Source organism: Gavia stellata, chromosome 1 (assembly GCF_030936135.1).
Source record: "Gavia stellata isolate bGavSte3 chromosome 1, bGavSte3.hap2, whole genome shotgun sequence".
In the NCBI taxonomy this organism is placed as follows: domain Eukaryota; kingdom Metazoa; phylum Chordata; class Aves; order Gaviiformes; family Gaviidae; genus Gavia; species Gavia stellata.
This window is the reverse complement of record NC_082594.1, coordinates 81,788,139-81,812,069: the sequence shown is the minus strand read 5'-3', so window position 1 is coordinate 81,812,069 and position 23,931 is coordinate 81,788,139. Positions and strand designations below refer to the sequence as shown.

Below are 23,931 nucleotides of genomic sequence, written 5' to 3'. Positions count from 1 at the left end.
TATAGCCTACTGATTTGTAGCTTATTCTCTAGCAGTTTCTATTGCTGAGTAGCTGGTGTAACATAAAGCTAAAAACATTCATGGTCTGCAGATACAGTTGTTATATCAACACTGAACTAAATAAAGTATTGAAAAGTAAGTTGCCTGTCATTTGCATTACAAGCTTCAATGTCAAAACATATATTATTATGCAGGGATGAGTATAATTGCATCATACCTCTGGGGAAAAAGCAGAGGGCTTTTATCATTCACTTGTAAACTAAGCCTGACTTTGAACATCAATGACTTTCACCAGTTTTTCTTTTACTGTGTTTTCAAAAGCTGAGGAAATCAAGATATTTAGGTATTTATGTATTCTATTACAAGGACTAATTTATTGAATTAGGTGAACTAATATATTTCGTTAAACAACATGGAAGCATCAGCTTGGCCCTTGGAGTTACAATAATAAATGCTGTCAACATGAACACATGGGAAAGTCTGGATTCAATTAAAATTCCACTCATTTTCTGAACCATGGAAAGCCAAGCCCAGTACTCAGATTTTGGTGTGCTTTTGCAGCTGTTCATTAGTTTTTCTTGTGTAGAAAGTAGGCATAGTTTTGTTTCCTTTCCTCCCCCAGTTAGAAAATGTCCTATTTCAACTGTAGTTTGTTGCAATAAATACATAAGTAAGTAAATGCATGTGCCAGCGGGGTTTTCGGTTGGTGAGCGGGAAGAGAAAATCTAGAACAAGTGCATCTATTACAAACCGCCTCCTTCACATTCAGTGGGGTGTAGGACAAAGGTTCCTGAGCTAGTGTTGACTCAAGGTGGTGGGTCTGGTACATCAGGATGCCAGGTACCAGCTTGTGCCCAGAAAATCTACAGATGCTTGAGCAGAGCATCGTTGCCGACCTTAGGGTGGGCAGCCCTCTATGCTGGTGACTTGGCGGCAGCTCTGCGGATGAAGCAACCGCCAGACCCAGACGTTGAAGAGCGACATGGCTGGAGCTCTGCTCTCCCATACCCTCTCCCAGCACAGATGTCCTCAGCTCTCACGTCTTAAGCTCTGGTGGATGCTGTAGTTCACCAGGTGTATTTTCCAAAAGTCTTAAAGTATTCCCTGTGAATAAAGTCTGAGAGATCTAAAGTTTAAACTTAGAAATACACAGTTTTTAACAGCCGTGATACGTGGGCCTGAAATGTGGCCATGTTTCACCAATGATTATCTGATATTGTGCTAATTAGAACATCTCTGTAGGCCGCCCAGGATATCAGATCAGAAGTGCCATATTCCAGACTGTAACAGCAACTTATGATTTAGACAGCTATTTCGGAAGTCCGAATTCCTGATGCAGTGCTAATCTGTTTCCTCAGCTGCTTTTGGGCACTAAGTGCAGAAGCAGTCTTCTGGATAGAGGTAATTTATGGTGCTCCACAGGGATGTTCCACATTTGCCACCAGTCTGAAGAGTAGAATTGAGCTGGGAATGAAAGCCCCAGGTTGGCACTGGAAAATCTTTGACCACAAATCAGCAGGGGGAAGCATACTACTAGATAAAGAACAAATTCTGGTCTTCATAGCATAATTATTCATTAGTAGTAATGACTGATATTAATAATGTTAAAAGTAGTCTTAATAAATTAGAAAGGGGGGTGTAGTTTTTATAGAATACTTTTCACATCTGTTACGAAAGCACAATTTCGACTGAAAATACAGCATTTTCTACATTCCTCCACACTACACACACTCAAGATAGATTTGCCTGTGATGAAGATTTGCCACAGATTATCACAGACACATAGTTTACTTCTGATTTACCTTCTTTCTTCTTTTTGATAGGTCTGTAATAATCTTGGTAAAGAAAGCTGATACCTCAAATTTCCTCTTGTTTAGATATAGATATAATTTAGATATAATTACTCTCTGAGAAGATATATGTGAGATCATGATACCTCATAATATTAGCAAAGATACAAAATTTTCCTAGGAAATAGTTTTAAAACATCGTGACTATTTTCAAAATCAGAAGAGAGTAAAAGGTGGAGCTCTCAGCCTGAAGAAAGTATTCTGCTCTAGGTACTGGGAAATCTCTCCAGAAAGGCAGGCTTTTATCTTTTCGTAAGGCATATTGGATGTGGGAGAGGAATTTCTTCTGCCTTTGGGAAGTGTGATGCCTTTGAATTATACAGAATTTGTCTGAGGACTGTAGCTGGAAAAAAATACCGATACCTCATAATGGTATTAGCTTGCTGTTTGTTAACTCCCTAACGATGATCACTATGTGAATATAACTAAATTAGGAAATCAGAACAAGTTGTGTGTGGACAAAAGCCATGTAGTCTTAGCGAACGTGGCTGCTTATGTCTTACGCTTAAATACAGTCTTAAATCACAAGAGAAATGTGAGTTTGGTGGATTTTAACATTGTCTTATTATTATTATTGATGGTTTTGTACAAAACCATAAATGATAGGAAATGCAATTTTAGTCTTTCTGGTCCTAAAATCTAGGAATAATGCAGTAAGGTGGTATACGAAAGCCTTTCTTGCAGTTTTCCTTATTCTCCCTGGTTTCTGCCTTTGATAATAATCTTATATTTCTGCAAAAATTATTATCTACTTGGGCATTTTTTTTCCTAAAAGAGTGCCATATATTAGCTGGAAAGAAAAAATTTTATCTTATTACAGTCTGGTACAAACCTTAAGTTATGCATCATGGCATAAGCAGCAATTAGACATGAATTGTATCTTTGACCTTACCAAAAACTAGTCATGTTCAGATTGGAAAGTGAAAATAAGTAAACCTACATCTTAAAAGTTTTTCTGTGTTGGGATGTACTAATTGGGACAATAAGTGACTGTGGGTTTGTGTCATGATCTTTTTCAGTTACGTGAAGAGTTTGACCGGGGCATAGATGTTGTATTAGACGAAGAGCACAGCATTCATGATGTTGCTGCTTTATTAAAGGAATTTCTGCGTGACATGCCTGACCCGCTTCTCACCAGAGAACTTTATACACCTTTCATCAACACTCTCTGTGAGCTCTGCAGCATCTTGATTTACCGATTTTAAAAGATTACCTGTTTGAATTCTTTAATCTCCACTAACCGTATTCTTTTTTCTGTGCATTTAATGCTCTACCCTTGATTTGCTCCAAATATTTGTATAGTATAAATTTGCTGAGGTCTCTCCTTGGTTTTCATATAGTGTAAGTATAGCCCTGAAAACTAGAACAACAAAGATTTCACTTATTATACCTATTTTCGCATTTGTATATAGGATGTGATTCAAGTTATCTGTTAAATCCTGACCCTGTCATTGGTTCAGCAGTAGCAGATGACAGACTCCCATTTGAATCCTGGTGTCTTAGCACCATTAATGCTTTTAATTTTTAGAGCTATTCACTGACTAAAATTCCAGTCTGGCTTCAAAAACCTAGCTTCAAAATTTTAAGTTTCGTCACAGTTAATGGTCCTCAAAACCATTGTATTAAGTACTCCCAAATGTGTTGCCTAAGAGCTGAGCGCAGACTCTCACAGATTTGGGAAAAATTTGGGAAAAAAGTTGGATCCTTCAAGCTTAAGCTGCTGCCAGATTCTTTCTAGCCCTCATGTCTGAGATCCTGCCTCTGTCCCACCTTTGTCACTGGCTACCATTGCTATTTAGATGGTTTAAGTGATTGTGGTTGCAGACCATCCTTCATATCTCTAGTTGCTTTTCCGGTCTCCTAGTACCTCTGCAAGATGTGAAATTGTAAGAAAAGCCATTTAAAATGGCTAAAGTATAAACTTGACTGGCATGCTTCCCAGCGGTACCCTGTATATTCCAGTAGCTATACCTAAATGAATGGAATAAGTAGAAAATTAAACAGAATTTTTGTGTCCAGTGACAGTGATGGAGTGTGCAACATGGATTTTGCTCTCTTATAGGCTGAGAAAAGATCCTATAAACCTGTGAGCAAAAAGTTGACCAACCAAGGCAAAAATCCCATAACAGTATTTGTTACACTTTTGATATTCCCTTGGAGTTTTCTCTTTTTCTTCTGACATTATAAGGAAATGATCCTTAAACAAAGCTATTCTTATGCCTTCCTATGGGCTGGGAACAGTATATTTGTTCTGCTTTAGGTTAGTTGGAGTGATTTTCTTAGAATGTTTTTTTTCCCCTCTTAGTATTAGAGCCAGATGAACAGCTAAGCACCTTACAGCTTCTCATTTATCTTCTACCTCCCTGTAACTGCGATACCCTACACCGGCTGCTGCAGTTCCTCTCCACAGTGGCTGGCCATGCAGAAGACACCACAGACAAAGATGGCCAAGAGGTAAGTCCTGGTCACTTGTGTCCTTCAACTTTGCTTAATTCATGGTCTGAAAAGAGGTCTTTAAAGCTGTGAAACAAACACGATGGTGGCATACCTCTGAAAGATGGGAGAGATTTCATATTCTTGCCTGCATATTTGCCATTAAGTTGTTTACTATGTTCTTAGGGCTGTGAGGATTTATTTTTTATATGACTTAATCAGTGAAGAATCTACCACTACATTTGGGAGATTCACAGTGTAATCGACTTTGTTGTTAAGAATGTCGAATGTTATCCATCCTTTTTTCCCCCCTTGTTTTATTCTATTATATTATATGGAAAAAAATACTCACATAGGAAAGTGTCAGGCATTCAAGAGTATGCTTTGTCATTCTCTTTTCATTCTCTGTTGTTGCTTTCTTTTATGACCTTTGGACATAGCAGTTCACTTCTTGGTTCCCTTAGCTTACCTGTATGCACTGGGTAGTGAATAATAAAAAATAAAGGACAGGAATTACACCTGTGCCCTTGCAACTGTTGGAGTGCAATCACGAGTGCCATCAGTAGTTGGAGTCAGGGTCCATCTTTGCCTGCTTTCCTTCTGGCCTCCTTACTGTTACATTCTGAACCAAATTCAGTGGAGGGGTTGGAGTGCACCCATACCACAGAGACAAGAACACCCATAGCCATATGGCTGAGCTGTACTTCTGAGCATTGACACGTGTGCATCTGCGCCATTCACACTAGAGAAAATAAGAAAATCCAGGCTTCCCTTTTTCTATCAGGAAAATGCTTGAACTAGTGGGCTGCTCTGCAAAAGGTGGCAGCTATTATCTTTGACTGAGCTGGATAATCAGTCACTGCTTGACGAAATTGTACCACTTTTTCTGTGGAAGACACTTCTGTGTCTTCTGAACTGCAGCCGAGACTACTTCTGATGTTACTTCTGAGATCCTGCTGAAACTCCTAGAGAATTTTGTCTTCCAGATGGAAAACCCTGCTAACTTCCATCAAATTTGGACACCTTTTGCAGTTGGCTGGTTTTAACAACTGGCACTTTGAGACTATTTTGCCAAATTTCTGCTTCAAGTCCTAACTTCCAATGTGCTGTATGTGACTTCAAGACCTATTTCAGTTTTAAATCCACTTTAAATGCTATTATTCTTATCCTCAGCAAGGAGTTGATAAAAAACTACACCACTATGGTGTAAAACATTTAAAAAGAGCAGGCTGTAACAATTTTACTGTGCTTAAAAACTTTGCATGAGTAAGCCAGCTAAGGTCGTGGTCCCCCTGGTCCTGCAAAGAGTTCTCTGTTGGTTCAGGAACGTACCCAAGAGAATCTTATTGCAGGGCTAGAGGCTGATGCTGCTTAAGAGAGTTTGTTTGGCACAACAGTTGTAATAAAGGCATTTTCATTCCCCTTAACAGTGCATCAGCTCTGCTACAGGTATTTTGGCAAGGCAAATTTATGTAAGCTATCTTGGCAGTATTGTAAGCATCAGGAATATTAGGTGCAATTGAATACCTGTTACAGATAATATAGTATTCTACTCACAATTATTTAAGCTATTCATTAATAATTAAGTGAATAAAGGCATACAGGGCAAGAGAAATTATTTTATCAGACCGTTTGCTATCACTGGAAGGAAAACAGCCAAGCTTTGGCACACAGGCCCTCTTCACGATTTCTTTCAAAAGCCCTTCTCATGAAGATGGATGACTAACTTTATTAAAACTACTCATTCAGTTAGTGGATATGTTTACAATATTTTTTAAGGGATGCCCCAAGGCTGCCCATAAGAAAAGACTCATTGTTTGTACAAACAGTCTGCACATGCAGATCCAGGCACAGCCAGAGGCTGCCCCTGGCACACCGAAGACAACCGCATGCCTGTGCATCCTTGGTCGCTCAATACTCTGACAGTATTTTAAAAGTAGGTCACCTGAAAAACAGCCGGGTGCATGGTGGTGCATAAGTAAGGGAGTGTGCTGTACTCACAGTCATGCTGGGATGAGTCTCTAAACAAAGAGCCGACATGTTTGTAATGACTGCCCATACACCTACTTAGTGCAGATGTCTTTCCAAGATTACACAGTGGCTCCACCGATAAAGGGAAAAGCTCTTTTTACTATCATCTCTATGTTGTCTAGTTGAGCTCTGTAAAAAATAAACCAGGTGCAGTTGGTGTACAGTTGTAAGTTTGACAAGAGTATTCAGTAAATGACCAGCTACAAAAATAAATTAAAATACCACTTTGAAAAGATTTGTTTTGTACCACTCACTTCTTGAAATGCTATTTTTACTGCCTCTTTTTGGTGCCTCTTCCTGTCCTTTTTTAAAATTAATTAGTTCAAATGTAACTGAAACAAATGAAAAAGAACTCTTATGATATTTTTTTATTCTTTAAAAAAAGCCTGCAAGAAATACTGGGTCAACAGCTGAAATTCACTTACAGTCTTATATAGTCAAACTGCTGGCATCTTATTCTGCATTCCCAGAATAGCAACCAAGTGGAGACACAGAGAGGAAGCACATGACCCCTGCTTTTTGCTATGTTAAAAGAATAAAAGGGTAAAAAAGTAGTGTAATCACAAATATGACAGTGAACATTTTTATTTAATAACCTATATGACATCTTTCAGATAATTTCTGTCTAGTCTAGTACATATTCCTAGCCTTCTACTTCCTCCAAAATCAGGTTACTATTGCTTCTTTGAACACAGAGTTGTAAAATTAGGAAAAAAGTAAAAAACCAACAAAACCAAACCAAACAAAAAAATCCACCCAACAAGGAAACATTTGGCATGTTCTAGGAAACAAACAAACAGGAAAATACTAATAAAAATAATGAGCACAGTCCTTAATTATCTAAACTGTTTAAACATGGAAAAGTGTGTTTTTCCTCACTGTATCTGTTTCAAGTCATGAATGCTACTTGAGAAAGCTAACAGTTTTCAGTATTCAGTCCTAAGAGACAGTAATATGTTGAGGTGGTGAAATAGGAGGGAGGTTTCCCTGAGTTCAGAAGAAGTACGCCACTGCCAAGCTTCCAGGGAATTAAGGGCAGGCAGCACTTCTACCTCCAATCTGTTTGAAAATATATCCAGAAAATCCACAGTGCTTGTGGCAGAGATGTCCAAATAAAGTGTTTCAGCCTTTCCAAATATTGTTCATTTTTTATTTGACTAGCACTCGGTTTTGGTTTTGATAAATGAACCATCTGCCAAATGGGGCAGGGGGGAGGTGTAGATGTAGAGGGGTGTGTGTGTATAGCTATGTGTATATACATACATATCTGTATACATTAGATGCTGGGAGACCCCACTTCATTTATATTGTGTTTTCTAGATTACTGGGAACAAAATGACATCACTTAACCTGGCTACCATCTTTGGTCCTAACTTGTTGCACAAGCAGAAATCTACAGACAAAGAATTCTCAGTTCAGAGCTCAGCTCGAGCTGAAGAGAGTACTGCTATCATAGCTGTCGTACAGAAGATGATTGAAAACTATGAAGCCCTTTTCATGGTAGGTGGATGTTTCTTCACACTACTCCTGTGCATTTTTAAGTTAAATGAGGAAATACCTGGTTGGTGTTAAAATAGACTAGGATGAAATAAACTGTGGAAACTGCATTAATTTAGGGTCAGTTAGTATTGGTAGAAAAAGTAGTCTTCTATCAAGGAGAATGCTTTGCAGTAAGCAATAATATTAAAAATGTGTACTTACATCTTGCCTGGAATGGTTTCTCTGTAGATAAGAGTATCTTCCTTAGAAGATTTCTGTCCTTGGAAATGATGGGGTTGCTTCATTTATTGTGCCTTGAAACTAAACAGGACTGCATGTTATACTGAGATCCAAAGCAAGAGGAAAAATGCTCTGGAAAACTACTTTAGGGCTCCAGTAAAGCTGGGTGCTGGATACAGCCTTGGTGGGAGAAGATGGACAAGCCTGGACTGTGGGGATGTGGGACTGATGGCCTCACAGTACTGTAAGAAGAAGGTGTCTACCAGATTTCAACTGGGAGAAGAGCATGAGAAAGCAGTCATGAGCCCTGCCTATCAGTCTTAGCCTCAGATGAACTGCTTTGTGGTTTTCTTGTCTTTTACCTCACACTGTATTGCCTTTCATTACAGCCTTTGCTTTATTTTTATTCTTGTTCCAGTGAGACACTTGGCAAGCTTTTTTTTTTTTAATGCTTTTCACAGTTTGGGGAAACTTTAGGTGCTATTTTTCCTTCCGCAGCAGGAAAAGAAAGTGACAGAAGTGCACTCTTGTGCGAAGGTCTGCTGGCCCAGAGCGTGCACTAGCAAGTTTAAAATAGTACTTGAATAAGAATACTTGCAATAACTGAAATATTCTTAGTGTTGTTTCTCTTTAGGAACATTATACAATACTTCAGGCGCACATTCAGACTTTCAAAGTGGAAAGGGTGGGGCTCAGTGTTAGACTAACCTACATGTGGTCTCTTTTAATTGTGACAGATTTATTCCTTTCTCTCTTCAATGCTTGTATTTTCAGCTGAAGATTAAATGCAGCATGGAAAAATGAGTTTTCTTTTGTTTTCTGGAGTAGCTTTTCAGATTGTAGAGGGAGATTAGAATCAGATTTCAAAATGAGAGGCTAGCTGCATGTGAGAGAAAGACAAACCTATCTCAGATGCTCTCCTGAAAGCTGAAATACATTGATGTGAAATTTATAGAAATGTCTAACAGATGAGCATCTCTGGGTCCTTTCTCTCTTCCCATTGCCAGAGTTTAACAAACAATATGGCAAATTCTGCCTGTTTAGACTCACACATGATACTTGATCTGTAGGATTGTGTCAAATTGCTCATAGTTAGTGATTTACAAAGCTTCTACCAGGGTTTACTTTCAGCTTTTTCACGTTTTCAGCAGCAGCACAGAGAGACTCTTTGTATCCTAAAGATAATTAGCCCAGTGCAACATTTGGTAATAGATGCATTGAAAGGAAAAGACTTGTACATGTAATTGTAATAAAACTCTGATCATTTGAAATCAGGTGGCAGGAATTCATTTTCCAAACCCGTAGGACTGGGCCCAAACCAGAACTGCTGTTTATACTTGACATTTATGCTACTTACAAAAAGAAAAACCTCTGGACTCGAGCATTCAGCTACAGCTATAACATACAGTTTATTGCTGCTAAGGTGTTTTTGTGTTTGGTTTGGGGTTTTTTTTGTTACTTTTGTACATAGGGAGGTTATAACACTCCAGTTGCCTTCAGCATTGAAACTGGAACAACATTTGTGAAATAAAACCTAAGAAACCAGGTTGTGTTATGGCGCCCAGACCACAATATCAGAATGATTCTGACGTATTGGTGGGTCAGGAAGGTTCTGTTTGTCAGAATGACTCAGGATACTGGGGACTGTTTTTATTAAGCAATTATCATTGACATCAGTAATATGCAAACATGGATTTCATATAGAAGATGGACCTTGCTTCATTGATGTTAAGGATGTTAAGGTTTTTCATATCCAATTCTTATCCATTTCAGTGAGTCTTAGGGATGCATTAAAGCATTTTGTGGGAATGTACAAAGGACTATTCTGTGCCAGTCTCTGAACTATGCCCAGCAGCTGGATGCGGGGAGGCACAACTTGACGACACTTCATCTCATTGGCTTTGACTTGGCATGGAGGATGGAGAAGAGAGGTTATGCATTTAGCAGCTTGGTCATGCTTTTTCATCTCCTAGCACCCAAATCCAGCCCTGCTGCAAAGAACCACTATGTAGTATCTGAAATTTCTTATTTTTACTGTTAGAGGCTACTGTGACCTCGCCACTGAGGAGGCAGTCACATGCTGCCTCTCTGTGCCACGTCAGTTGCAAGGGACAGCACAAAGGAGACACTCAAGGGTCCCTCCACCCATCTGTGTCTCAATAGCTGTGACTTACGTAGCACCCAGCTCCAAAATCTCAGAATATCTCCTATTCTACTGGAGTCCTGACAACCTCAGAGCCCTCTGATCCATCCCAAATATGTGCTCAGCAGCTGTTATTTCAGCAGTGCCTTGACTTCCCTTCTGCCCCTGAATTTCAAGTTCTCATCCATATGCTCAGCCACAACTGCCAGTTAAACAATTAATTCAATAATAATTATTGCAGCCATGTAACATCTTCCTGAGATACCAACATAGTACCTCTCTGTAAGTGTAAGTTTAGAATTACATGCGTATCATTTCTACACTTGAAAGATAGTTAACTAAACTGAAGTAAATTGCTGCACAGGAGGAAACCCAAAACCCAGTAGATAGCTAGCAAGGAGACCATCAGTACAAAGCCAGTTGAAGGATCATAGATTAATATCCCTCATTCACTCAGATAAAAGTCCTGTAACTTGGTAGAACTGTTAAGTCTGGATTTCACAGATGCTTTCAGTTGGAACTGAACTTCCTGTTGGAACTTTTTCAGAGTAATTTCTATGGAATGAAAGACTGGTGTTTTTTGTTTTGTTTCATTTTTAATACTGGAAAATATATTTTTATTTTTCTGACAAAGTCCTCTCAGTAGTCTTACAAGTTTATCAACTTGATACAAAGCTGAATAGTAAGTTACATACAGAAAGACATGAATTCTGCTTTACCTGCAAACTTTATCTGGATTTAATACTACTGTACAGAAAGGCTTTCTAAACAGAAAAGTTAAGCACACCAGGTTTCCAAAAATGTTTCCTATAAAGAGAAGATAATTTATTTAAATAATAAAGTAAGATATTTTTCCAGCTTAGAGGCTAAATACAATTTTTAAAAAAGGAATATGTGGTCACACAAGTTTTTCATAGAGATTTTGGATCAATTTGAATTAAATTATGCATATCTTCATTTATTTTCAAAATATTTCTTTTTTTAAAGAAATATGCCTTTTCTGTAACTTGACTCCCTAAATACCTCCCAAACTGAGGTATTCCCCTGAGGAATCTATTAGTAATTCTATTCTTATTTCCCAGAAAATGTCAGGGAGAACAAATGGCCCATGCAGTGTGACCTGAAGGTCAAGAGATTCAGGCCCTGACAAATTGCATCCAGAAGCATTTTGCACAGTTGATGACCCCTTGCTGAGATTGTCTTGCCTCTAGCTCCATGCGTCATGAGTGAACCTGGGCTGTTAGTTCAAGTCTCTCAGCTGGTTTCATGTGTTTCAGTGCCTTGAAGGTTGAGTTGAATGTTCCACTGTGATGTGGACAAACTCGCTTAAAGATTGATAAGCCTCATGTAAAATGCAGTCGGAAGCACAAAGTTTACTTGGGCAGGTTTTGCAGTGCCATTACTGCTACCTGCCCGGGAGATGTTGCTATATCCTGCAGCAGCTGAAGCTATCAAGTGTTTTGAAGGTTCATCTCCATATAAAGTGCACTAGAGAGAGTTAGCAAATCAGAAGGCCAAACTCCAGAGAAGATGACACAAATTCTGGCTGAGCCTGTTGCTACTACCCAAAATCCAGAGCGGCTGGAGATCCAACAGGACCCACTTGTAAACCTGAACTCTGTAATTACTCAAGTTCTGACTGAGCACAAGCAGGAATTTAAATGGTTCTAGATCCCAGGATTTGGCCATATGGTTACCTGAATATTAAATGTTTATAAGGCTTCATTTAGAAAAACGTTGACCTTTGGCAGCTCTCACTGAAATGAAGCAATTGAAGAACTTCATAGATAGAACAGTTACCATGAAATTTCCATATGGGAAGGACATAAATAAGTCAAATGCCACAGAATATATGAAGAAACATTCTTCTCCCTGTCTAATTACATTTCACATTGTTTCTAAAAGAAGAGAAGTGCAGTTGCTTGGAATGGAAATCTGTAAATGTCCCCAGATCTTTGAATGGGCACATAGGGTGAGGACCTTGAACGGGAGCTTTTGAGATGGTGATACATGAGTAATCCCACTGTTGTTATCAGATATTATACCCAACCGGATACTAATGGGTTATTCAACAGTAATCAGCATTTGACATTGTACAAAGTGATCTTTAGTCCTACTTCACCTGTTGTTACATATCTCTCATTTAAGTGGAAGCTTCTGAATATTTATTTTATATATTCTCCATAAATGTACTTGTACTTGGTCTTTTAGATTAAGCATAGTACCAAAATTAATGTATGTCAAAGGATATTAATCTCCAACTAAGTATTTTTTGTTGTCTCCATAGGTTTCCCCTGACCTACAGAATGAAGTGCTTATTAGCCTATTGGAGACTGACCCAGATGTTGTTGACTATTTGTTGAGGAGGAAAGCTTCCCAGTCATCGTGAGTAATCTGTTTTTTCATCATTCCTGTTTCTGCTGGGAATTTCTATCTCCCACTGGAAGTGTTCAAAAGGTTCTAGTTTTCCACAGCTCTTCTGCACTGTCTACGGTGGAGTCGAAATATCCTCCCCATTACACAGACTCTGCCAAAGAAATTATGACTCTTGTACAGTGTTTTCTAAAGACAAATCTTGTTTCCCGATTCAGAGGAAAGATTGCGTTCTGCTGCAGAGAACAGAATGACATGTACGTAAAAATATTCAGTGCACTATTATCTGACAGGATGTATTCTAGCGATCTGCTGGTTCATGTCTTGTGTTTGCTGTAGTCTTCAATAACAGGAGGCGTGTATTACACGATCCTTGCAACACACCCTAGAGTGCCTTAACACAATCACGGCTAGCCGTTTGACCAGTTTGTTGTTCTTTTCCTATTGTATACACATAGGACATTGTAAATGAGTCAACTGCCACAACAGCAGGTTTATGGAGTCTCTTCGGATATTATTTAATTGTATGCTTTATGAAAGTTCTGAAGAGAAAAATATCACACCTATCACTATTGAAGTTATGATAGATAACATATTCCAACTTTGTGTATGGTGTATATATGCCTACACCCGTGTGCCTTAACACTATGAGTTTGTACATTCGGATTAACAGGATTTCTGGCTTTCTCATGGGACACACAGTCATTGCCTTTATTCTAGTGAATCCCAATATGTCAGACCCAAAAATCACAAAATTTGACAAGCTTGCTTTAAGTAATTTTTAAGAGGTTTCCTGGACTCTAAACTCTCTGGGACAATTTGGACTTTGTCTTCCTGTGTGCGTGGAAAGTGCCTAGTGCATTCAGAACATAATTAAAATTGAATTTGTACAGTCAGTTAACTATGATTTTTTTTCTCTCCCTCTGAACACTGTATAGTTGGAGGTAATGTAATAGTGTGCCTGGCTTTAAAGGAAGCGGTATAAAAGAAATCGTATAATTAACACACAGAGCAAAGAGCTTTCTTCAATTATAAAAATTAAAAAAAAAACCCGTGCAGAATATATCATGTGTTGTAAAGGATTTTATTAGTTTGTTGACTTAACCACATGAACACATAACATGCAGTAGCAAATTATCACAGATCATCTGATTTGTGGTAATTGTCTCTGTGTGTTTTCTCAGTGTACCACAGACATTAAATAATTTCAGTTCGTTTATATCTGACTGACAAGTAACCATGTGTATATTTAGATCACAATAAACGCAGAATAATTAGAGGTACGTTAGCTGCCTTTTACACTTGTTTCACATTTGCCATGAGCCAAGACCACAATTAGGAGAGACACTGCAAATCACATGACATATGGTGAGGTCTGTAGAAACGTCTTTCTTTAAGTTTGGAATGATGATATTATTTCTAACTCAAGCTAATAAAAACCTTCATGCTGGATTTCACCGTCTATATACTATAAAGACTTATAAAATTGTATCTCACATGTGGCTACACATATCAATTGAGCATAAATTTGTTGCAAATCGTTGTGGATGTAACAGATTATTGTTAGATCCTGTTTACCTTAAGTTAATTGACCTTTCCTTGAGCTTCCTAACTTTTCAGCCAGCATGCACACCTACAGGAGAAAATGGATCTTTTGTGCAAAGCTGGTCACAACTGATAAAAGGGGTTTTGTAAGAAAAGGTTACGAAACCAAATAGGAACATACAGATACACTAGTACCAATGTATTTTATTTTCAGTAATGGGCAGATGAAGTATCACTGAGATAGGAAAAACTTACTTTCTGTCATTTTTCTTCTACTCTGCTATCATATAAGTGATTTATTCTTAATGTTAATGAGATACGTTTTCACTGTGATTGCAACTTCTTTGTTAAGATATTCCAGGCAAATAGCGGGAATGTTGCTTAGTGTTTATTGCTAGGACTGCGATGCTCTTAAGAGATTAATCTATTTCAGAACATAATCTCAATTCTGAGGCTACATATTTGTTGGTTATTTTTCCTGTAAGAAATGTGAGGCAGCAGACAACAAGGAGATGTTTGTCTTGATTTGATAAAAATGAGCGTCCAAAATACATCCTTAGTACTCTTGGAAATTTCCTGGTCATGTATTCACAATCCAAACTGGGATCTGTGGAACAGAAAACTTTACATATTCTTGAGACAATCTTCATCAGAGAAGCTAGTTGGCTGCATAGTGTGGTGTATGAAATCACTTCAAGACTTTAATGTCATATTATTTGCTCTGAAGGTCATGCTTCTGCAATTGCCCTCACATCTCTGCTTTTGATGTCATTACAAATGCTTTATTGGCTCTGATCTAACAGAGAAAACACAATCTCTTTTCCTCCCCGGAGGAGGACAAATCAGATGTTTCTCATCTTTCAGTTCTCTTAAGAGCTGAGCATTGTGAATGGTGTGTCAGGGAGTTTATGGGAGTCGTTCATAGTAAAGCACTAATTACCATTGGCAGCAATTATGAAGTGTGCTTTTGTGGATGACTTTCCCAACTTTTTTGTATGTTGGCTTGATGACAATGGAATTTGGGGTTTCCAGCTGTAAGATGAAGCATCTTTAAACTAACACAAAAATAAAATCTCTTTCTTATGATTATTTATTGCTTATTATGGGTAGTAGTCCTTTTAGAGTGAGTGAATTTCAAAGTTATAGAATTTTTGAATGTTTTTCGATAGTGATGATGGGGTTTAATCCATCCTAACCTGTGGCACGAGGATGAAGCCATACAATAGGCCACACAATATGTGTAAATGCAGTTTTCAAAGCTGCAGAGGCTCCCTGAATCAAGTCCTCTACCCTGTTACAGTAGCAACCACATCATAATCGTGTAATAATCTGTTTTGTTAGTGGCACCTGTGTTGCTCAAATATGTATGGAAATTACTACTGCATGCTGCCAAGCCATCACACTCTGTATGATTTGCCTCTTGTAAGATACAATTGTTTTCCCACTCAGAAGCTTTAAGGTATACCAGAAAAGGATTTCTGCCAAAACCAGTAAGGGATTTCCTGTTTTGATGACCTTGATGCCAGTAGAAAAGTAGGAATATCCCAGTAGAAGTAATTAATATTATTATTAACATTTTTCCAGTTCACCCATGCAAGTAGACTCTGGTGGATAACATCCATTCAGAAGGATGCCAGTTAAAAAGGAAGCCCAAGACTTCTTCATATAGCATAGTTGATTTTTGGTTTGGAATCTGAAATAGTATTTTTGAACACATGGCATATGTTCCTTCTGCAGCTTTCAAATCTTTCAGTTTGTACGTAACCACTTTTTTAAACTATTTTCCTTAACATAGTTCATAACATGTAGAAAATATTATATTGCCTTCCAATTTCTCACATTTTAAAATACATAATCTTCTATTATTTTTTGTGGAGACCCTAATCTGTCCTTACTCATAGACTGCATATAGGTGAGTGTGTACCATCTTGCACGGTATTTACATTTGCCTCCCTATTTAGTTTTTCCCCAGTGTGTGGGTAGAGAATCTCAGAGGACTCCAGGGGAAGATGTATTTTGAATTTTAGTAAATATCCATTTGCTAATGAACTCAAACTGTAAAGCAAGCAATGCAAAAGTTTTGTTTTAAGGAATATGTGAGAATTCATTCTTTATTTGGAAAGATACAAGCCAAAGTCTTTTGCAAGTGTGTTTTATTTTGTTCGTGAAGAGCATCATAGAGCTGCAAATGTATGAGATCGATTTCCAACTTTAAAGTATTAAATCCATTTTGATGGTTTCTTGCAGTAAGACTGGCAGAGCCCACAGGAATTTTATTTAATTTTTAAAACTATTTTTTCTAAACAAATTTGAAAGTGATATAATACATATATGAAATTGCATGGGCTTACTAGCAGAAACTGTAAATGAGTTTAGAAACTTGAACGTTTGGATCTTTCCAAAGACTTGACAGTTTCTATTTAAGTAAATTTTTATCAGGAGCTCTGTCTTGAGAAGAGATAGACTATAACAGATCATTCAAGGTAAGACATAAAATCAGTGTTTCACAAAGCTCAAGTTTATGTTCCCACATTCTACCATTTCCATTTCCCTTTCCCCTCGTTCCTTGTGTTACCTTGCCGTGGCTAAGTGGTGGTACAGCTCTCTCTTTGCCCTGTGCAACATAGTTAGGTTTTCATCCTGCAAAGATTTACATGCAATAAGCCTTCTTGGTGTCACCATTAATGCTAAGTATGTCTGTATGCTAACAGGATGAGGTTTAGATGATGTTCAGCCTAGAAGGCTGGAGAGAAAGACATTTGGTCATAGGAAATCTACAGATAACAACATTCCTCCCCTTTTCTCTCAGGTCTTTCCGGTTCTTCTAAAATTCCAGAGACATTGCTTAAATCTCGTCTTAACTCACTGCACAAGCTTTTTTAGAACTTAGGAGGGCAGAAAGAGAGGCATAAGTGACAAAAAAAGAGAAGAACGATTATGATAGAATTATACACACTTAAAAGACAAGAATTCTTCAGTGTGTGTCTGTTTATAGCTTAATTTACCTTGGACTCATCTTCAGATGAGAAGTTGAGATGGGAAGTTACATAATTGTGGCATGGTTTACTTTTTTTTTTAATGACTCCCCAACATGACCTTACCAACCACAGTGGAAAGCCTGGGACAGCGCTACTTTGCCAAATAGCAGCTCTGGTTTTGTGAGTTGGCCCCAGTTAAGGTTTAGGATCAGTTTAGTCATGGATTTCTCGCGGGAGTTACTGAGGAGTAAACTTAGTTAATTAATTCCCAACGCTTTATGGTTACTTTTATACTGAAAAAAAAAAAAAAAGGTAATATTGAATAACATAATAATCATGATGTTGAGTGTATATATTTGATGTTTTGGGACATGCAACATGTAAATCAGCCAGGAAAAAAACCCAACAGCTTGAAAGTGGTGTTAAATTTTGTTACTATTTCTGTATTAATATTTAGTGTGCTGTGGCTAGCCTGTCTTACCGCTGCCTGTTTTCTTTATTTTCTTTCTTCATTTTTATTTCATTTGTCTGGAAAGAGGGTTATTGTTCATAACAAGTAATGTGCTTTGGCTGCTCACTCAGTTCAAGCTCTCTTTGGATTTGACTCTGAGAAGGGCTGACCGTTGTACACATTTACAAGAATGAGCCACTGTCGTATCACATGGAATTAGAGCAGATATTAACGTGAGGTCACTGAGAGAAGCGTTTGAGTCAGGAGAAGCAAAAGATAAGCATCTAAGAAACAAAGATCAAGGTGCAGAGAAATGAAAAATGAGTAATAAAAATATATAACAGGGAGGACTGATAGGAAAAAAGTTATGTTTGTTTACAGAGTATTTCTACATATTCTTTGGGAAGCTCAGCGACTCACGGACTGCCTCCTATCTGCGTAGTAAACTGTAACAGTTCAAGAAATCTCCCTCAATGTTCCCAACACACTTTAAAAATGAGAGTTGTCTCTCTGAGCCTTGGCTGTACTTTGGTGGGGGTTTTGTTTGCCTTTTTTTGTCAAAATTAAATGCAGGCTATCAGCATAGCCAGTTGTTTGCTGCCCCCATCAGAAGTATGGTAAATACATCCGCTTGTCCCCTGTAGAATGTTTACCTTCTGATGTCTCGAGAAGAGGATCCTTCTCACAGCGTGAGAGGCGAGCTATGGTTTTGATTTCTCTGACTGTGTAGTACTTCAGAGTGGAAGAAGTGGTTTTAGCATACTGCTTAACATCAGACTCATCTTCCCTATCATGCCCTCAAATTTACTGTTGCAAGAAGCTAAATTGCCAAGGTAACATAAGGAATTGATTCACTGTTTAATTTCCTGTGCTAAACTGTATGGTTGTGTGGTTTTTGTTGTTTTCTTTCTCGACAGCAACATCTTTTGATTTTTAGTGGCCTCTGCTGGCCACTTCATGACAAAAGTTCTACTCATGGAAAATTCACCTCTGTACCGCTTCTGAAGTGGTTTCATTTCAGCAGCTGTGATCATACTCCTGTATTTGATTTTATTTGTATGATGTCAAACTGCACCTGTAACTTTGAACATAAAGCATTTTTCATTAACAGTAGTTTGTTTATCAACATTTCTCAGGAGTCCTGAGATGCTGCGGTCAGAATGTTCCTACTCCACAGGAGGAAGACATTCTTCCACAGACTCCAACAAAGCTTCAAGCGGAGATGTCTCTCCTTACGACAACAACTCCCCGGTACTGTCTGAGCGCTCGCTGATGACAACACAAGAAGAAGTTGCCCGCAGCCCAGATAAGCTGTACAAGGTACCTGAACAGTACACGCTGGTTGGACATTTGCAGCCTAAGACAAAGGAGAATTCTTCTGCATCACAGGCTGGAAAAGGTAGAGTACATCCTGCTCATGTTCCTCCTCCTCAGCGACCGATGGGGGTTTCTGAAATAATTGAAAAGTGTCTGCTCTTTTTTTATCATCTACCAGGACTTGAGGAGCAATAATGTAAATAACCTTATAAGAAATGACTGACCAACATCCTTTTCTTGTGTTGACCCCGAAGGGTCTGTGCTCAGTCCTCCTCGTTAGCTCAGCCATCTGTCAGGGATGCTCTTGGTATGGCATTTCTCAAAACTTGAAGCTATTCTTTAGGAAGATAGAACTACCTATGTCCTGCTTTTCAGCCTGTCTGTGACAGCATGGCAAAGACACTGATTCCTAGTCCTGCTTCATAGGACTGTAATACCTGCAAGGTTATGGTCTGGACTTTGGAAAAATCTGAGACTTCAATATGTCAAGCTACAAATTTTCTCCAGTTGAAAAGGATGACCTCAACACCATCTCACTGGACAACACAGCTGAGCTGCACAGCTTTACATCTGCTACCAATTACACACCTAGCAATACTAGTGCAGGGATACATAATTTCCATAGCTATCTAGGGAGTGCACACCTGAATGATTTCTTCTGTAAAGAACTGTGGTTTAAACTGATAGCTCACCAGCTCGTCAAGATGCTTTTCATTTAAAAGTACTTTTAAAAAAAAATTGCATTCATGAAATGCATATTAGTGAGCCAAACTTTAAGGACTTTCAGTGCTTAGGGATGCAGATAACTGTTTGGTGGTATTTTTAAAACCATTTTATTTCAGAGGTACTGGTTAGGCACTTAATTCCCTTTGGAATTTATGGGATTTAGATTATTATCTCAATTATATCCTTTATAAATGCCAATGGGCATTTATCTTCTGTATTCAGCATCTAAATCTCTGAATAGGTTCCAAAATTTGGTCAGATTTCTGTTAAGTTATAAACAGGAAATTACATGAAGTTTTATCATATTAGCCATCTTTTGGACTTTAATATGCATCACAATGATACTGGACCATGACAAATCAGGAAATTCCTTTACTGCCAGATGGAATCAGAAAAAGGCACGAAACAGTTATGATCCAGCACAATGCCTGATGTGTGCATTTCATGAAATCTCTATTCTATGACAGCAGTTCCTTGTAAGAACCAAGTGATGCTGCAGGTTGATAGAGCATGCCTTACAGTGATGCCTTGGGCTGGGGCTGCCTGAGGGAGCTTTGCCATTCTTTCCTGTAAAAAGCACATGAACTACCTTCTGTTGACCAAATCTTCCTGTTCTCCTGCAAAGTCTCCCACTGACTTCAGTAAGGCTTAAGGGAAGTTCCAGTCTTTCAGCAAGCTCAGGTGTCTTGCCCATACAGAGCTCACTGAATTCATTACAGGATCTGAGCCTGAAAGTAACTGTGAACAACACATTTGAGATCTGTGTTAGGTGCATGGTAAGCCAGATGCTGGTATTTGTTAATGACTCTGATACCTCTTCCTCTTAACTTACCGTTCCAGTTGAATGCTTTTAAATAATAACTTATTCATTAAGGATCGATTCATCATCTTCTTCCTGCTCTTACTGCTATTTAGATGTTTCTGAAGATAATTTTGGTATCTGGGGCACCTGGCATTCAACGCTGAAAAGTGGCTGCAAAGATCCAGCAATGACAGGTCAGTTATTTCTCAGGATTTTTAAGCTGAAATCTAGGAAAGACGTAACAGTTTTCTGGGTTTGAGAAATCACAGTGAAACCAGTAGGAGAACCCTCATTGTCCAGAGGTGGACTTTTAAAAGGTTGCTGTTCAATAAAATACAGAGAAGCACAGTGGTTATACAAATGCAGTGACGTTTCAGACTGTACAAGATAATTTAAAAAGTAATTTTAAAATTACTTCAAAAAATAGTTTTATATTCTTCTAAAAGTCATTGGAAGGTGGGTGCCCGGTGGGGATTTGAGAGTGGCCGCCATAGTGGCACAAGCGCAGGCTGTGCCACCCAGGGTTCTGGCCCTGCCCCTGGCTGGTGTGGTCACAAGTCCCTGGCCCGTCCTGCCTTTGTTTTTCTCCCATCTGCTTTTCAAGCATTTGAAAGGTGTTAAGTGCTGCAAGGCTTTATGTCAGAGCAAAGTATTAGAGTCACCAGGTAATATAATAGGCATGGTTGAGATAGACGCAGGGCTGCTGCTCTGTATCCCCAGGTTCAGCCAGTGGTGATAAAAGCCCCCGTCCCTCTTCTACAGTGTGATACAGGGGAAAAGCAGTAACTTGTTAAATGCCATGTAAACTATTACACAGACTGATGTTGTCTTTCTGACTCTGGCCCCCAGGTTCTTACGGCAACATTTACGAAAGCAGCTTGCTGCGACCTGGACAGTGCTCTCTTTCCCAGGGGAACCTCGCCATGTATTCTCCTCGGTGGCAGGGCAGCTCCTCCGAATCGGACAATGGCAGGCAGGTCATGCGAAGGAGCCAGACGACTGCTGCCATTCCTGAGTGTCAGCTCCATTCCACGGTGTCTCGTGTGTGCAGTAACCCACACATCGAAATCGGCAGTAGGAGTTCAGACCTGTCACACTCAAAGTCGGAACGGCACTTGACTTTAAGCAGTGTGGAGGACCTCAGTGAGCATGACTCGAACGCGTGTTGTTCACAAAGCACAGCCAAGCCCTCCTACAGAAAAGAGAGGCCACCACCCCCATACCCAGGCCCAGCAAAAACAAGCTCTGCGTTGTCACAGCGATCGAGCGTTTCTTCAACGTTGCACTCTTTGTGGAAACTTCAGCGCCAAGAAAAAAGGTCAGGGACCAGAGCAGCTGGAGGACCGCCAGCCACAGCCCCTGACCAGGCCACCTCCAGGCAGGAGCGGCTGGCCCCGCACACCCAAGCAGGTCACATCTATTCCACGGCACCTCACAGTCAGAACAGTAAAAATGTTTCAGAGGCGGACTGGCATGATTGGCAAAGGGAGAGGTGGCAAATTTGGGAGCTTTTATCAGCTGACAATCCCGATGCCCTCCCGGAAACCCTTGTATGATCGGACTCTGCAGAACTGCCACTCATACCTATGCCTCCCTCTCATAGGAAGACAACAGTGACATTGGAAAATGGGGAGGCCTTCCTTGTTTGTTTTATACCAATTGAATTGCATATACTTTTTTTAAATGTTGTTCACTTTAATTTCTTAACAGCACTGTCAAGCAGTCCATTTACAAATACAGTATGTTCCTGTTTTTCAGCAAGCTTTTGAGGAAAAAACAAGATGAAAATTTTAGTCTAATAACTGTACACATACACTGTGTATAAGATAAAACTGTTGCTTTGATGTTGCTAAAAAGGTATTTATATATCTGCAGTTTTGATGATTGTATATTCTGTAATGGGTATTGTATGATAATCATATATTATGTTTTCATATACAGACGTCAATCAATCATGACTGCTTTTTTTAAAATCACTGCACTTACATTACCGTGATTTGCATTGAAATTCTTTAGAAAGTGCACAAGCTGGTTTCTGTGCTTATATAAAAAAAAAACCTGTTAAAGGGGGAAGTTGTCCTTTTCACTGCCTATTGAAAAACACTAAAATAGAGTGGAACATGAAAAGCCATATATTTTATAAGGGTAAGAATGAGCTTAGGGGGGAAAATACCAAATATTTTTTTCTTATAAATATATTTGCAAACAAAATTAAAATTTGATACAAGATTGTAAAAATATTTTTTTAGATTCTGATAGGAAGCAGCTCAGAGAATCAACTAAGAGCAAGGCCGTGCCTAAACCAACTAAGGATGTAATGCAAAGGTCTTCCCTCCCATTCTAGAGGAAAACCAATGTTATGTATACAGGACATAATATATATTTATAAATGTATGATTTTATGTATTGTTCTAAAACAATAAACTGGAATCCAAATTTTAGAAAACCAAACCCAATAAATTGAGGTGTAACAACTGAGAAAGAATATGGCTTTTCCTTTGAAATAAAAAAGCTTCAGCAGTAAGAAAGTTAGACAAAGCAAGAAGAAAAATGTAGCAAAAAGAAAAATGCAGACAGATGGACATACGAAAGTGAGTCGCACAGAGTTTCAGAAATGAACATAATGTTTGGAGAAGTTCACAGCTGCATTTCTACACATATTGTGCCAAAGTCTGGGTCAATAGTACTTCTTCAATAACTGTATGTTGTATTGTTAAATGTTGCTGTTTTATACATTCTGGTGTTTTTAAATTGCAAAATTGTTTATGGCCAGCAGGTGGCAATGTACTTCAGTATTCTAGAGAAAATTCTTTTATCACTTGATAAGGGAAACTGTACAATATATAAAGAATTTTATAAAACATATTAGTCTTAATTCTAATGAAGTTGAAGACTTATTCAGTGATGTTGTCTTTAAGTTCTATCTTGTGCCATAACGATGGAATAAAAAGCTAAGCAAAATAATGAGCATATTTTTGCTCCTTTTTTTAAAGTAAGGTTTATAATAAAAATTCATGTGTTTTTATAACATTCTCGAATATCTCTGTCAAAAACATTTAAAAGGCTTAGGAGGTTAAGGACCACTTTCAAATACAACTTAAATATACAAGATCCAAGGTTTTACTTGAGTTTTAGGCTTAAAATCCGTGATATAAAGAGTCTGCCCATCATATCTCCATTTCCCAAGTAAGCTTATAAGATAAAAGCGCCAACCCAAGTAGAAAGGGGCAGGATTTGGCCTTTGACTGTTGTAGCACTGTCCGGCTGGCCAGCTCTTTTTATGAATACTGCATTCAGAATAAATCTCAGCTCTCTTCTTCTAGTGGTTGCAAGGTTTTTCCAAATACCATCTTGATATGAGACTTGATAGGAAAAGGTTCTTGCATGTAGCTTGTTGCAGCAGCTCTGTGTCAATTTATTATCAGAAAAACACCACCCCAAGTTAAAAAGATAGCGTAGTATAAGGAAGGACAAAAAAGAGCTCTCACAAGCAACCTTCAATATTTGATCTAGTCTCAGTATTATCCCAGGCTTGATACAGATTTGCTACAGGAAATTAAAGC

General features: G+C 38.6%; 1 protein-coding gene across 1 annotated transcript in view; it reads left to right on the top strand.

Moving 5' to 3' along the window:
• The window catches only part of ARHGAP6 (Rho GTPase activating protein 6), a 347,727-nt gene extending 325,701 nt beyond the window's left edge, over positions 1-22,026 (top strand). Inside the window, exons 7-13 of the mRNA XM_059817233.1 lie at positions 2,870-3,020; positions 4,156-4,304; positions 7,635-7,814; positions 12,464-12,561; positions 18,660-18,922; positions 20,482-20,562; positions 21,218-22,026. Of these exons, the coding sequence (XP_059673216.1) occupies positions 2,870-3,020; positions 4,156-4,304; positions 7,635-7,814; positions 12,464-12,561; positions 18,660-18,922; positions 20,482-20,562; positions 21,218-21,924 (1,629 nt within the window). The 3' untranslated portion in view covers positions 21,925-22,026. The remainder of the gene's footprint in view (positions 1-2,869; positions 3,021-4,155; positions 4,305-7,634; positions 7,815-12,463; positions 12,562-18,659; positions 18,923-20,481; positions 20,563-21,217) is intronic.
• Positions 22,027-23,931: the final 1,905 nt, after the last annotated feature.